This window comes from Echinops telfairi, unplaced genomic scaffold, assembly GCF_000313985.2.
Source record: "Echinops telfairi isolate 266 unplaced genomic scaffold, ASM31398v2 ScPeMD7_3533;HRSCAF=4204_1, whole genome shotgun sequence".
Classification (NCBI taxonomy): Eukaryota; Metazoa; Chordata; class Mammalia; order Afrosoricida; family Tenrecidae; genus Echinops; species Echinops telfairi.
This window is the reverse complement of record NW_022107432.1, coordinates 29,803,831-29,818,982: the sequence shown is the minus strand read 5'-3', so window position 1 is coordinate 29,818,982 and position 15,152 is coordinate 29,803,831. Positions and strand designations below refer to the sequence as shown.

Genomic DNA, 15,152 nt, shown 5'->3' with positions numbered 1-15,152 from the left:
AATCCATACACACATCAATTGTGTAAAGCGCATTTGTACATCGTTTCTCAAAACATTTTCTCTCCATTTAAACCCCCGACATTAGGTCCTCATTTAAAATAAATTTTTTAAAAATAAAATCTTTTAAGAGCTTAAATTCTGGTTGGCAGAAACAGGTAAACTACTGCCTTCCAGGCAGGGCTGGGAAGGGGGACAGGCTGGCATGATATACAGGGTGGTCAGCCAGGAACTGGAAGAGGTCAGACGGGGAGCCCTGCTATTATTCTTGATAGCAACGCTCAAGTTGACAGAGAAAGAGGGTTCCTGGTAAGTAGTCTCCCCACAGACTGTACCCCGAGTCCATGCTTGCAGTCTTGGTGGGCATCTGTCTCTACCCAGTGCCCGGCCCGTCGCATGTGGTGGCTGCGCTTCCACTGCTGGTCTTCCCTTCCGGGGAGGTGGGCAGTTGAAGAAGAAACTAAACTAATGTCCAGAACCACAGTAGATTGTCATTATTGTCCCAAGAAGATATATATTTTTTAATTGTGGTAAAATATGAAGATCCTTTCAAAAGTTCCTGGGAAATTACATTATCTTTCAGTTTAGCTTTTCTACACACTTTTTGAAGACCCTTAGATGTACAACATACATATGCCATTTTCTCACATGTAATTCTAACCCCGATCCAAGAACAACTAGTTCTTTGACAGGGACCTACTGGCTACTTGCTCTCATGAAGAGATCACTGAAGATATGGGTGCTTTAGCAAGGTGTTGTGAAGAAACCAGATGGTGCCTGGCTGTCCCAAAGAATAGCATCTACACTTGTCTCACAGTGAGCAGCCATCCAAGTGAGGTGTCGACCAAATCCACATAGAAGAAGCACACCTGCCTGTGTGATCCAAGAGTAATAAATCATGAAATCCAAATCGAGACAAGGAAACAATATCAGGGCTTAAATTCCTAACACCTGGTTTCCAGGAGGCTCTGGGTGACAGTGGAAGCCCAAATCCACTGGCAGGGTCCCCACATGCACAAGTCTCCTGTGAGTCCCTGCTGACAGTAGCTGAAGGGTGTGACCAGCCTTGCGGTCAGACGGGGGCATTGTAAAGTCGATTATGGTAGACAGGTTAAAATCACCACCCTTGTGACCCGTGTTAAAGTTGTTTCCATCTTTAATATTTTCTTTTTCAGTTGCGAGTTTTCTGTTTGTCCTTGTTGGGTTTGTTTGCATGCGTTTCGTATGATTTTCTGTATATGGAGTCCAGGATGGCTAAATCTGCATACAGTCCATATAACTAGCCAGGGGCCTTGCCAAGGAGACTGGGGGGAAATGGGGAGCTACAAGCAATGAGTATGAAAGACATGTTCTTAAATGGATTGTGGTGGCGATTGCACAGCTCCTCTGAGTGTGATGGAACTGTTGCATGGTATGTGGATTATATACCAGTAAAGCTCATTAAACAGCTTGCCATGTTAACCATACAATTTGGTGACATGGATTGTATTCACCATGTTTTGTAATTATCACCACTCCCCATTTCATCACCGTTTTTCATCACCTCAAACAGAAACCCAGCACCCCTTAAAAGATAGCTCCCCATTCTGCCCCTTCCCACCGCCCAGCTCCTGGTAGCCCCTCATAAACTCGGTCTCTACATTTGCCTGTTCTAGACATTTCACATAAGTAGGAGTGTACAGTATTTGTCCTTTGGTGCCGGCCCGATTTCACTCCGCGCAATGGTTAAGGGTCATCCATGTTGTAGTATGATCAGGACCCCGTTTTTAATGTTTGATAATATTTTGTGTGTCCCTTCATCTGTGGATGGCCTCTTAGCTCTTCTGAATAGTCCTGCCTTGACCTTTGGTGACCCGTGTCTGTTTTGTGCCTGAGGGGTGGGTCCCTGGGAGGGGATGACGGCTCTGTGGCAAGTGGCTTTCACTTTCTGATGGGTGGCCAGGCTGGCTTCCCTGCGACTCACCATCTTCCCTCGACCACCCTTTTTGTCTCGTTTTATTTTAATGGTCAGCTTTATAGTGAAGGGGGGTAGACATTAGGAAAGCGCATTTCCCCCAAAGAAGCAGGCCGGTCTGCACAGCACCCATACCAAGACCTGGGACCTTTCCACCCTCCAAAGGCTCGCTGTGTCCCGTCAGCTGGCAGCCCGAGACCCCCGCCCGCCCACAGCAAGGGTATCTACTTTCCTGGCTTCCAGCAAACACTCAGATTCGTTTTACCTGTTTCTAAACCTTATATAATTAAATCACCCGGTTAGGGTGTTTCACTTTCCACGGCAATGCTGTTGGTTTGCCAGGAATTAAGGAGCGGTGGGTGGGGAGTTCTTGAGCGCCCAGCCCTTTGGGAAGCCCGTCCTTGTCCTCACACTGCCCTCCAGACGGAGCGCGTGGGACAGCTGGGGAGCAGGCGGGGGCTCTGCCCGCAGCAGCAGCAGCCTCTCTGAGGCGGCACGCCCGGAGCCGTGTCCCACTGCCGCTTGGGAGCCGCAGCGGTTTAAGAGTTCAACTTGACGCAACTGTTTAATTGTGTGGCATGTGAATGAGATGCCAGTGAATCTTTTGATTTATTGTTTTTAACTTGCCATTTTGAGCATATAATCCTGTGGCATTGATTGCATTCACCAGGTTGTGTATTTCTCGGTGGGGTGTCCAATGTTGGGTGCCCTGTATCATGAGAGGAGACCGTTGTCCCAGGGCAAGTTGTGGCTTGTCATCTCAGGGACCGCAAGACCTAGCTGCTCTCTCGCCAGCAGTGAGCCGGGGAGCTGTCCTCATTGGACGGTAACAGAGTGGAAGTCGAGGTCGCCGACACACTCCACGTGCTTGGGCCTCGGTGAGGAGCCTCTCTGCGAGGGACAGTGGCATAACCGATGGACATGGTCTCCGTGGGTGGCCTTTGGGCGGGGGCCTAGAATATAAGTGTGCTGGGCCTTGCTTTCCTGCTGCCCCCGTAGCCTGAACGCTCACAGAACCTGGGGTCCTGCATCCAGGCCCAAAAGGCTGAGTCAGCCACCCCCGCCGTTTTAGCTGTTTATAAGAGAAAACAGTAGTACAGGAACCTGAGTGAAGTCAGTGGTTGTCTGGTTAGTAAGTTCATTTTAACCAGGGCCTCGTACCACACGGATCCACTCGGGCTACCCCCTGGCTGAGTAGTGTACAGCCAGACTTCTCTTCGAAGTCCAGCTGAATGTGTGCCTCGTGGTCCCTCCCCTGGTTGACAGGCACAGGGTCAGGAAGGGCTCTAGAGCTAACGGCTTGCCTGCGTCTTCAGCCCAGCACGCCTTTCCTGATGCAGTTCTGAGACATGGTCCGCCAGAAACAGAACCGCCTCCCTCCGGGTCTCTCCCCTGCAGCCACTGGAGAATTAGTGTTCGCTCCGGCCTTCTCCCTGGATCAGCAGCCTCTCCTCAGAGCCGCCCGCGCTCCTCACCCTCCTGTCTTGTCAGGCAGCTGGCTTGGCCTCTCCATCCTCTTCCAGATTGTGGTGGGGGTCTTGCCACAGCTGCTCCCACCGAAGACTCATCTGCAAGTGCCAGACAGCTCGCCCCCAGCAACCGATTGATACACCGCAGGAGCCACTGAATGCTCACCCGGACCACCAGGCACTACCTCGATGCCTTTCCTAAACCGCCTTTCCCAGATGAAATGGTTACCCTTCTGCGCTTTGAAGTTCTTTAGCCATATGGCTGAAAAGATTGATCCTATTTTACTTTTGTGGTCACAAGATGTTGTTTATGCTAGGTATTCTAGTGAGTCCGGCTTGGGAGAAAGAGGAAAAAGAAAGGCAGAGTCAGAGAAAGCGGAGGCATTGGAAAGAGAAACAATCTAAGGTTTGAGCACGCCTGCTCCAGCCAGTCGGACGATAAAGCCTAGACGTCTCCCCGGGGTCACAGATGGGTGCCCCGGGAAGCTGTTAGCGCAGTCAGCGGTCAAGCTCCTCATCAGTTTAAGCAAAACCAGTGTCACCAAACTGCCCGTGAGCTTGCAGGCACTGCAGGCCGATTCTGGCCCCGACTCGGAGTCTCAAGAAAACATGGTTGGCCTGGCCCGCCACTCCACGTCCATCTGTCAGCGAACAGACGGGCATGTTCTTGTCAAACCCAAAGTGGGCAGTTAGGCTCTTATGAGGAGCTTCGCCTCTCTTCTTTCTGGATGCTTTGCTACTTAAAGAGGGTCGTAAAGTGTCCCTTGAAGCTCCATCGCCCCAGCTGCCCAGTAAGGACCACCGAAGACTTGGCCCTTGTTGGAGGTGGCACCACTGCCCTCAGTGACATGCTGGACGCCTTCCAGTGGGCCGTCCTATGATCCTTCTGAAGATGGTGTGTGCTGCTGGAAGCCCTCCCGAGGGCCTTTCTCTGCAGCTTGGGGCTGTGGACTCCGCACGAGGTGCTTTGACTGGCTGGCTGTGTGAATTCCTGCCTCCCAGTAGGCAGAAAAGTAGAGTTCAGCCCTCCTCCGGCTCTGAAATGCTGGGAAGGCCCAGCGGGACCAGCTGAGTTAGAGCCACCTAAGTTTGTGACCCACAGCAGTTTTGGTGGCACTGTTGTGGTGCTAAGAGTCGGCGGGACCTTGGGTCTCCATCCTGGGGGGCGGACGAAGCAGTGGACTGGGTGCAGGCACAGCACTGAAGGGTCTCAGAACTAGCCCACGAAACACAAAGGACACCGGAGCTGCTTGTGGCAGCTCAGTATCAGTAGCTGCATTCACAGTGCCGTGTGTGGCCGCCCCAAAACACCGTCTAGTAAGGGTTTCCCTTAGGAAAACGCGAAAGGATATCGCTAAGGTGCGTACATAGATGACCTGGATTCTGAGTTCCTGCGAGCCTCCTGTCGAAATCTGCTGCTCCTGGTGGGTGCTAAAAGGCAGGCACGGACACATGACTTTTCTTTTTTTTAACCCCAAAGTAGCGTGCCCCCCCTTTTTTTTAATCTCATTGTAAAAATTATGGTTCTAGAATTTTTGAAGTCTTAAAGGAAAAAATTGCTTACCCCACCTAGGAATAAGCAACCTAAGCCTGTGGTGCATTTCATCTTTTTTTTTTTTTAATGTTCTTTTTCATATAGTTTCTTTTTTTTAAAAAATCATTTTATTAGGGGCTCATACACCTCTTGTCACAGTCCATACACACATCAATTGTGTAAAGCACATTTGTACGTTCATTGCCCTCATCACTCTCAAAACATTTCCTCTCCTCTTAAGCCCCCGGCATTAGGTCCTCATTTTTCCCCTCCCTCCCCGTTCTCCACTCCCTCATGAGCCCTTGGTAATTTATAAATTATTATTTTGTCATATCTTGCCCTGTCCGACGTCTCCCCTCACCCACTTTTCCGTTGTCCGTCCCCCAGAGAGAAGGTCACATATAGTTGCATTTCATCTTTCCTCTGTGCTTACATAAATACTGTATGTGTACTGGGCATGTGGGTCTAAGGAGGAAAGCTGCCCTTGCTGCCAAACTCAAGGTCTGAACGTGTCTGTGCGTGACCTCTGGCAGGTGTGCAGTGACCTGTGGGTTGCAGAAGCCTACCCCAGGAACAAGGAGATCCTTTCTTCCTGGGTCCTCTTTCCTCCGGTAGGAAGAACAGGGAGGAACATCTCTCTCTTGTTGAATGTGGGAGTTTCCATGGAAAAGGATAGGCTGTTCATTCTGTTTAAGAGAGGAGCCATGGCTGAGCAGGCGTGGACTATGCCAGATACACAGAATCCGTGGATAGGTGTGCCAAGTGCGGGCGCAACGCTAGGCAACATTGCAGACACTGTGCCCTGTGCTCTCAGTGGCTCTCCGAGCTGGGGCCATGGGCTGCAGCATTCCTCAGCCACGCCTGTCTCGGGAAGCTCTCGCTCTTGGGCATCCACTGTGGTTGGTGGTCTGCAGAGCCCAACCCAGGGATGTCCATCCTGGTGGAGTTCAGTCCGAGACACAGCCACAGGCTTGGGCCTTCTTCATTTCCTCCTCCTCACTCGGGAGCGGTGAGACAGCGAGGCGGCCTTCTCAGGATTGGAGGACCGCTTCCTTCAAATGAACCATTGAGGGCTGCCTGATCCCAGCTCGCCCCACTACATGTAGCGGCACTAGACGGTTCGCTGAACGTCTGAAATCAGGATTTGTGCAGACCGTCTTGCGGGGATTGAGCAGGGGGCCTGGCTGATCTTGTTCTAAAATGGGAGGAAGACGTGCCGAGGCAGGAAAGAGATGTTGGGGCCAGCACATTGGTGTGCGAGTGGCCCGTTCCGTGTTGAGTTGAAATCCTTCTTCATGAACTTCCAGGGACACGCCTTACCCGCCTGACACGGGGAGGAGAGGGGCAGCCCATCGTCCCTTGGCACCTGGGTAGCGTGGTTCTCCCCGGCCCTTAACGGACTCCTTTGAAGACACTAGACTCTATCTTTCTCTCTCCGTTTTTTAGATAAGACCTCTGGACTTTCTTCACCTTTTGTTTTACAGAAGAGGATGTGGAGAACTTTGATGTGACCAACTTGTCTCAGGACATTCTGCGAAGCATTGAAGCCGACAGCTTTTGGTGCATGAGCAAGTTGCTAGATGGAATCCAGGTGAGCCGGTCCCACCCACCTGCGTGGACCTCCCAGGAGGCCTTTGCTTTCCGTATCATGCTTGTTCACCAGATGGGCACATGCTTCGCGTGGCCCTCCTCCTCCTTTCTGGTCTGCCCATCTCTCTCCCTTGTCCTGGCTTGGCAAGCTCTCCCAAGGTGATGGTCTAGCAGCCCTGGCATTTACGGAGCTCCCCACTGTTGCCCTGGCTGCGATGTCTTCAGAGGATGCCCTCCTCTCTGCTGCGCAGTGAGCCACACGGACCCACCTCCACCAGGTGTAGCTCTGCCAGGCTTGCCCCCAGGCTCTCATGCTGGGTTGATTACTTTATGCTGGGTTGATTCCTTTGTTCCCCAAATCCCGGTCAGCAGCTATTGGCACCAGCTGTGGTGTGTGCTTTCGTGTGCAATTCGGTGAACCCGAGGGGTAGAAGCACAACTGCCCGGTGCCCCCGCTTACCCTGGACATTGTGTCATTTTCAGGATAACTACACCTTTGCACAGCCGGGGATCCAGAAGAAGGTCAGGGCCCTGGAAGAGCTTGTCAGTCGAATAGATGGTAAGTTCGGAGGAAGAGGCATTCCCATATAGTTACACAGTACGATTCTGACGTGAAGCAGTTAGGCTTGTGGGGGGCTTTCCTTAGCTACCCTCCTACATATCACCCTTCCTCGTCTACTCCCTGCTCTAGGCAGCACGCCCATCCTTGCACATCTCCACAGGAAGGTGAGATGAGAACTCAGCTAATGTCTCCAACTCCCCTCGCTCTGGGGTCTTCAGTCACTGCTCCGTCACTCTTCCTTCAGCACCTCTCTGCCACTTCCCCCAGCTTCCCCATTTCCCTAGCCACGGCTCTGCCCCGTCATCCCTGGGCTTCTCCAACTTCCCCTTGAAGAACCCGCCTGCTCCACACTCCTTCCTCTCCCAGACCATCCCTTTCGCTCCCCCGGCTCCTCTTTCTGAAGCCCCGCTCCGTCACGGCCCTCTTCTGTGGCTCTGGGGTTGCTCTGAGCGCCACACCCCACCTTGTTCTCCAGCTGGTGATGGAACTCGGGGCTCCCAGGCTTGATCCAGGCAGGACCCTCCAGTCCGCCTGTGGGGTGCTAGCAGCGCCCTCTGACCTCGTGGGAATGCGGGGATCAGAGGCGACACTTCTGAAGCACAAGGTCTTTGCGGATCAGGAGGCATTGTCGGCATTTTCCCTTGGCTCTGGCCTGGAGTCACAGCCATTAGAACTCACGGGACTCTGGGAGAGAAGCCCACGGAGAGAAGTCGGAATAAGTTGCCTCTTCTGCTAAGTGGTCGCTCCTGCCCCAGTTCTCTGATTCTCCCAGCCACGCACCGGCTGGTCCCCCTCACCACCTTCTGCTTTTCCCACTCAGGGGGTTTGCTCCCTCTAGTCAGGTTTTCTGAATTCCCATACAAGGTGCATCTTTTTTCTGTTTTCCCCCAGGTTCGCTTGTCCTGAAAATCTTTCTTGATTTGTCACGCTCACGCTAGCAGCCTTTGACCACTAAGGAGTTCAAGTCCCCAGCTAATTTGCTCACTCCCAGTCTCTTTGCATCTACGCTGCCCACGCGATGTCTCTTGTCTCCAGTATTCTCTCCCCCTGGCCCAGCTGTGACGCTCCCCGCCCGTCCCCCATGTCTGGGCCTCTCAAGACGCTGTCCTGCAGATTGATCCAGGCAGCAGGCAGGCAAGGACAAGCCCAGCACTCAGACGGTTCCAGACAGCAGGGGCTGTGCTTGCTGCCATGTCTGCCCTGTCATTGCTTTTTTTTTTTCTTTCTTCCCCCCAAACCATTTTATTGAGAGCAAATGTCCATATCGTACCATCCCATAGTTCAATCACCTCAAGCAGGGTTCTGTAATTACTACAACAGCCCATTTCAAAACATTCTCTCCCTTCTTGAACTCCCTGCTATATCAGCTCCCATTTACCCTCTCCTCTCCCACCGGACCCCCGGGGACCCTTATTCCACTGGCTGTCTCTCTAGGTTCATCAATCCTAGGTTTCATGTGCCGGAAAACGTGTTTCTTATGCCCTTACAAAGGCCTGAAAACTAACGATTTGGTGCTGTAAAATAGCGGGCTTGCCAACGTACAGTTCTCTATTCATTTTTAGTAACAAGTAAAAATTCCCCCTCCATGAAATCCTACTCCCTGGAAGTAATTACGGTTAATAGTTCTTCTCCCAAAAAGGTGTATTGAGGGTTTACTGCCGGCCAGGTGCTATTCTAACGGCAATACGTGTATTTTCTTATTGGATTGTCCTCAGACCCCCTGAGGAAAGAATGATTGTCCTCATTTTATAGACGGGAATGCCGGGGAGGATAGCGATCCAGAAACAAGCAGACAAACACACACAAGGCTGCTAAGCTCTTTGAAGCGCTGAGCTGACAAGTAGACGGGGACTGGGTAGTGTGCGGTTGGAAGGTAGTAGCGGCGAGCTGGTGGTCACTGGCAGCACCAGTGGAGGACGGACTTGCCTGGGGCGGCTGAGCCTCTCCACTAGCAGTGTTTAAGAACCTGCTGGCCGGCCGTCTGCCGAGGAAGCCGAAGAGGAATTCCTCACCAGTGGGAGAGTGGCCAAGGTGCCCTCCAAGGCGCTGTGGCTCTTTCTCTGATGAGGAGTAAGGGTAGGCAGCCAAGTGAGCCATAGGGTTCCTGCTTTGGGGCCAGAAGAGCCCTGGGAAGGGGCGGGTCACCTCGCACGCAGAGATGGGAGGGTGGCATCGTTCCGGGATGGGGAATGTGCCCATCTACCCACCAGGCAGGGTTGCTCTGCAGTATGGAAACCAAACGCAAAGGACAGTCAGGTGCTTATTTGCCCCCACCCTCCCCCCGTGCCCCAGTCACCATCACCCCCACCTGAACCCCGCGGGTGGCGGGGAGATAAGAAACGAAGTGAAACGGCCAGTGTGTGGCGCCTGTGCCCTGGGACCACTCGCACTTCCTGTTTCAGAGCAGGTGCACAGGCACTTCAGGAAGTACGAGGTGGAATACCTGCAGTTTGCCTTTCGCTGGATGAACAACCTGCTCATGCGGGAGCTCCCCCTGCGCTGCACCATCCGCCTGTGGGACACATACCAGGTACGGGGCGGCCCCAGACCACTCTGCGCCAGGCTGCCCGTGGTGTCCGGCACCCTGCCTCGGCATCACGGGCAGGGACTGACGTCACGGGCATGGGTGGCCCAGGCACCCTCGGCAAGCTGTCCTGCTTTCCCGCCCCCGGGAGGACGGGAACTTCTAGGAAGGCCGGCGCCAGCTCCTTGTCAGAACCTGAGAGCCTCTAACTTGTGTTTTCCCTTCCCAGTCGGAACCAGAAGGATTCTCCCACTTCCATCTCTACGTGTGTGCAGCCTTCTTGATCAAATGGAGGAAAGAGATCTTGGACGAGGAGGACTTCCAGGTGAGTGGCCAGGCCCTCAGAACAAGCATCGGAGCGAGCATTCGCCCACTTGAGGGGCTGCCCCTCAGGTAGCTGGCTGGGAGGTGCAGAGGGGAACGGGTGCTTCAATGAAGATGAAGATGTGGCCCCGCCCCCGCTGGCAAGATGTCAGGAGTCAGGGTTCTTGCCGTAGGAAAGGGGCCTCGGTGGGGCAGCACCAGGCCAGCCAGTCACCGGTGGCAGGTGTTCATGTCCTGCCTGCCCGTGCACTGCGGAAGGCACTGGGCAGGCCAGGAAATGAAGCAGCAAGGCGTCTTCTCAGAGCTGACGCTCTAGGTCAGCAATGACCCTTTCACAGGGGTCGCCCGATTCATAAGTAGCAAAATGACAGTGATGAAGTAGCAAAGAACATCATGTTGTGGTTGGGGGTCACCACCACATGAAGACCTGTCTGAAAGGGTCTCGGCATGGGGAAGGTTGAGAGCCACTGCTCTGGCCATGTCATAAACCAGGGAGCTTACACGAGCACGAGAAGGTGGGAAGAGGCACAGAATGAAGCCGTGGATCGGGTAAAGGAGATTCATCACTAGAAGGTAGGGAAGGAGCAGGCGCAACTTTACGTCAGGCCAGGTAGGCTCACCAAGAAGGTGACCTGTGAGGAAAGGCTTGGGGATGGGGAAGGAGCCTGCCCGGCGGCCGCCTGGGGAGAAGAGTGTCCGGTGTGCTTGGTGGTTGAAGGTACTCTGATGGAGGCCACTGTGGCCAGGACAGAACCATGCAGAAGGAAGAGGTGAGCTCAGAGGTGACAAGGGACCCACCACTGCCTTCGTGCCAGTGCAGGCACCTTGGCTTCTACACCGAGGGAGAAGACGTGCGCAGGTCTTGAGCAAAGGAGGGCCGGGATCTGCTCGGGCCTCCCTGGAGGTGTGGGCGAGGGTAGAAGCAGGGAGCCCCCCAGGGAAGACGACTGAAGTCTTCCAGGCGAGCGACAGGTGTGGCGTGGACCAGGGTGGTGGCAGTGGGAAGTGTGACAGGTGATTTTGAGTCTATCTTGAAAGCAGAGCTGCCCGGCTTCCTGACAAATTGGGTGCAGGGAAAGAAAGGACGGGTCGGGATGAGGAGGCCCTGGGAGGCTCAGGTGCACCCGAGACAACCCAGAGCGCAGTTGGGGGCAGAGTGGATTTGAAAGGCAGTTCGCCATGCAGAGAGAGATCCCTCGGGTCTGGAGGTCAGCAGCCAGGCATAGCCTGGACACAGAACACGCGAGGCTTGGGCTGCTGAGAGCCATTCCAGGAATCCCCTCCACCTTCCTGAGCTCATCTGAGCTGGGTGGTACGTAAAGTCGGGGGTACCGGAGGAGACAGCCCAAGGCAGTGAGTGTGCAGAGGAAGCGGGGCCTGTCCTTGGCTCACACCTCCAGGAGGGAGGCCACAGAGGAGAGGTGGATGGAGCAGAAGAGACCGAGTGGACTGGCCAGTGAGGGCCCGGTGACCTGGAATCCTGGCTGCGATGCTGCAGCCAACCCTGCCCGGTGAGCGGACTGTGAAGGACGGATGTAAATGCCCTCTTCCCCCGCCCCCCCCCCCCACTCCAAACTGGGGCAAATGGGCGTTGAAGAGAGGTTGCTAGACCTGCAGCCTGCTCATGCCCTCGGCGCGCGAGGAGGAAGCGCGGGTCTCCGGATTGGTATGTTTCTGAACTGTTGGAAGGTTAGTGGTGGTGGCTGGATGGACACACGCTTCTTTTTTCAAGGCTGGGCGGGGTGGGGTAGGGGGCAGCCAGAGAAGATGGAGTGTCTGTCTCCGTTCCAGTGAACGGCCGGGCCGTTTTCTCTGCGGGCTTCCCGAGCAGGCCCTCTCTGTAATTGGTGGTAGGTGGCCATAGAACAGAGGCCCTTGCAGCAGGGAGATGGGCGGGTAGGCCCCGACTTGCCCAAGTCAGAGCTTTGGAAGAAGTAGGAGCGGGAAGGAGCAGTGTCTACGTGCCGACACTGGTGACGGTTGCGTGGCTGCAGGCCGCTTATGCAGGGCCCCGGTTTCTGCCCGCCAGCAGCGTGTGTGACATGCTGGGATCAATGAGGGTGAGGGGCTGCGATGGCCAGGTGCCGGGGGAGCTGCCAATTTTGATCACGTGGTTCAGGTGGAGCGTGTAATTCATTTACCATGAGCTGGGCCCAGACATTCGTGTGTTATCATAGTGTTTCCCAGATTAGCTCCGGAAGGTGGAGGGGATTCCCGGAACAGCTCTTAGCAATTCACAGAAGCAACCGAGCCGAGGGTGTGCTGGGCTCTGAGCCCACGGCTGCGTCAGGCCAGGAGATGCTCGTCTCTGCTGGGCAGCACATTCGGTTACCTGATGGATGGGGTCTTTCCAAAAGGACCCAGGGAAGAGCCTCGGGCTGTGGTCTGCTGCTGTGTCCACATCTCAGTCATCCTACCTGTGGGGGTCCCTTCCCCTACTTCAGACGAAACAGAATGAATGGGCAGCCAGACTGGATAGCCCCCCAAGTTGCTCCCACAATTCTGTGACCAGGAAAAGCAGCAGCAGGCCTGGCAGGGTTGGGATGGACAGAGCTAGAAGCTCGGCGCAGGTGTGAGGAACAAGGCCAAAGAGCATCATGTCGCAGCGAGTCACACTGTGAGATCTTAGGCCCGATTCTCCAGAGAAGAGAGGCACACCCATCCTAGCAGCCGAAGGGCCGTTTGTCATTCGGTAAATGGCTAGGATCGGGAAACACCATGGAGCCCCGTCCCGGGAGACAGGTGGGGGTACTGAAAGCTGCCATTGAGTGGCGTGAAGACAGACCAGCCGAAGTAGCTGCAGAGATAAAAGTGGGTGTTGTGGCCATTCAGCAGGCCCGGGAAGAAGAGCGAGGCTTGAGGGGCGTCATCACCCTCCCTCCCCCTTCAGTCAGGGGCTACACTGCATGAGGGAGGGGCTACGCCAGAGTGTCTTCACTTCACTGCCAGTGCCTCAGACCCATCCTGCCCCTCGAGCTGTCCACCCAGAGCAAGCAGCTCGGCCCTCTGAACTGGAGACAATAGTGCCTCCCCCTACGACAGCTGTTCTGAGGATTACACAGATTGATACATGGGATATAGCGCCTCACCCTCCACACCGTGAGCTCCTTATCCTGACTAATGTGCTCCCGGGTCTGGGAAGCAGGAAAAGCAAGTGAGAGCCCACGGAGCCCGCCTCTCAGGTCCATCTTCACCTCCCTGTGTGAACCGCGCCAGGCTGCTGTGCGGGCTGAAAAGGAAGCGTCAGGGGACGCAGGGCGAAGGGAAGGGACCTGCTGCTTGCTCCCTGGCCAAGCAGCCATCTGGGTCACTGCCTGGAAGAGGGGACTGAGAACTGACCATGGAGGAGCCGTGATGAGGGTCCCCTCCTGAGACCCGAGCAGGGAACGCGAGGCGTGTCTGTGCGCAAGGACTTTGTGACAGTGGCGGGCTGCTCCCGTGACAGCGGGACCCTCAGCAATTCTGTCCCTCAGTCTGGGCCGATAGGAGGCCCCGTGGCGGTGATGGTGATGTTAGGTTGCTGAAATGACTGTTTGGGGACATCAGAATGGTCGAATGTTAGCAGTTTCATAAGGATTGATGGAATAATAGCTAGCTGGTAGCGCTTATAATAATCCGAGGCGCTATTCAGAATGCTTGTCCGGGTTAATTCATCTCATTCTTAAAGCAATCCTATGAGGTGATTGGGATTAGTAGCCTCCTTTAAAGATGGGGAAACTGAGTCTCAGAAACTCTAGTTAGGCCAAGGTCACTACTCATCTGTCCATTGGAGCTACTCTGGTGGCTTTTGTGTTGCCCCAAGGCTAGAAGCTAAGACTCCAGGATCTCAAATACCAGCAGGGTCCCCTGTGGGAGACAGGTTTTAGCAGCGGTTCCAGGCTACAGCAGACTGTTCATGAGGGAGAGGCAGACCACTTCCGAAGGACAAGCCACTGACCCCCTATGGGTAGCAGCAGGCCACCGCCCAGCTCAGTGCTGGTGAGCCCACTCCCAGTTCTGCAGCCTTCCGAATGGATCCAACGTCAGTAAACAGAGAACAAGAAAATCTCCACAACTAGACCGGGAACGCCCATCATGCTCAATGGAGAAGAGATGGACATTGTCCGGAATTCCCTCTTACTTGGATCCTTCATGAACACCACCACGGACGCAGCGATGCGGCGGTCAAAATCGTGGGTTGCACTGGCCAGCGTGTGGCAGAAGCCCTCTGACCACTGCTAAAGAGCAGGGGCGCCACGTGGGAGACTGAGGTGATCCTGACTCTTGCCGTGGCCCGTTCAGTCATCTCACGTGCACGTGGAAGCTGGCGGAGAATCAGGAAGACCAGGGAAGAATATGGACGCAGTTGGATTATGGTATCAATGAAGATGTTTTCTGCACCATGGACCACACTTTGGAATGCTAGCCGTCAGCTCGGCAGTTTGCAACCACCAGCCGCTCCTCGGGAGAAAGAGGAGGCTTCCCTCTCCCATAAAGAGTTACATCTCATGTAATGCCAAGGAACATGCTGTGCTAGATGAAAACACCCTCTCGCGGATGGGCTTTTCCAGCGTCCTGCCTGCAGAGCGTTTAGTTCTCAGAGGATCTCTCGATCTTCCGGTCAGTCCGTTAGCCATGGTCCTCACAGCGCCAGGGTCTCGAGAAACCAGTCTAAGGGGTTGGTGTTCCCACTAGGTATTCGTTTTGCCCCAAGTTCCAGATTGCAGTGGAAGATGGGAGCTCATTCGTCTAGAAACTGAATGTTCTGGTAAATAATAGCTAAAACATTCGGAAAGCCTCTACAGAAATTGAGTCAGACAGTCGAGGAGAAACAGTATTGAACTTTGTAAAGGTGAGAAGCCCAGTTGTATCAGGATGGTGTAAGACAGGGGTTCTCAACCTTCCTAATGCCGCGACCCTTTAATACAGTTCCTCATGTGGTGGTGACCACCAACCGTAAAATTATTTTTGTTGCTCCTTCATAGCTGTCATTTTGCTACTGTTATGAATTGTCATGTAAATATCTGATATGCAGGATGTATTTTTCATTGTTACAAATTGAACATTATTAAAGCGTAGTGATCAATCACAAAAACACTATGTCTTTATATATTGTGAAATATTTATTTCTAATGACAAATAAATGAAATGCCTGGAAGCATGGTGTAGTGCGGGTAACAGTCTTCACATCAGGTACTCATCTGTGGGCGTGTCTGCAC

General features: G+C 54.0%; 1 protein-coding gene across 1 annotated transcript in view; it reads left to right on the top strand.

The window, feature by feature from the left end:
• Positions 1-15,152, top strand: part of TBC1D22B (TBC1 domain family member 22B) — a 79,502-nt gene that overhangs the window by 53,451 nt on the left and 10,899 nt on the right. The window contains exons 9-12 of the mRNA XM_004710742.4: positions 6,439-6,545; positions 7,028-7,103; positions 9,509-9,636; positions 9,860-9,955. Coding sequence (XP_004710799.1) covers positions 6,439-6,545; positions 7,028-7,103; positions 9,509-9,636; positions 9,860-9,955 — 407 coding nt within the window. The remainder of the gene's footprint in view (positions 1-6,438; positions 6,546-7,027; positions 7,104-9,508; positions 9,637-9,859; positions 9,956-15,152) is intronic.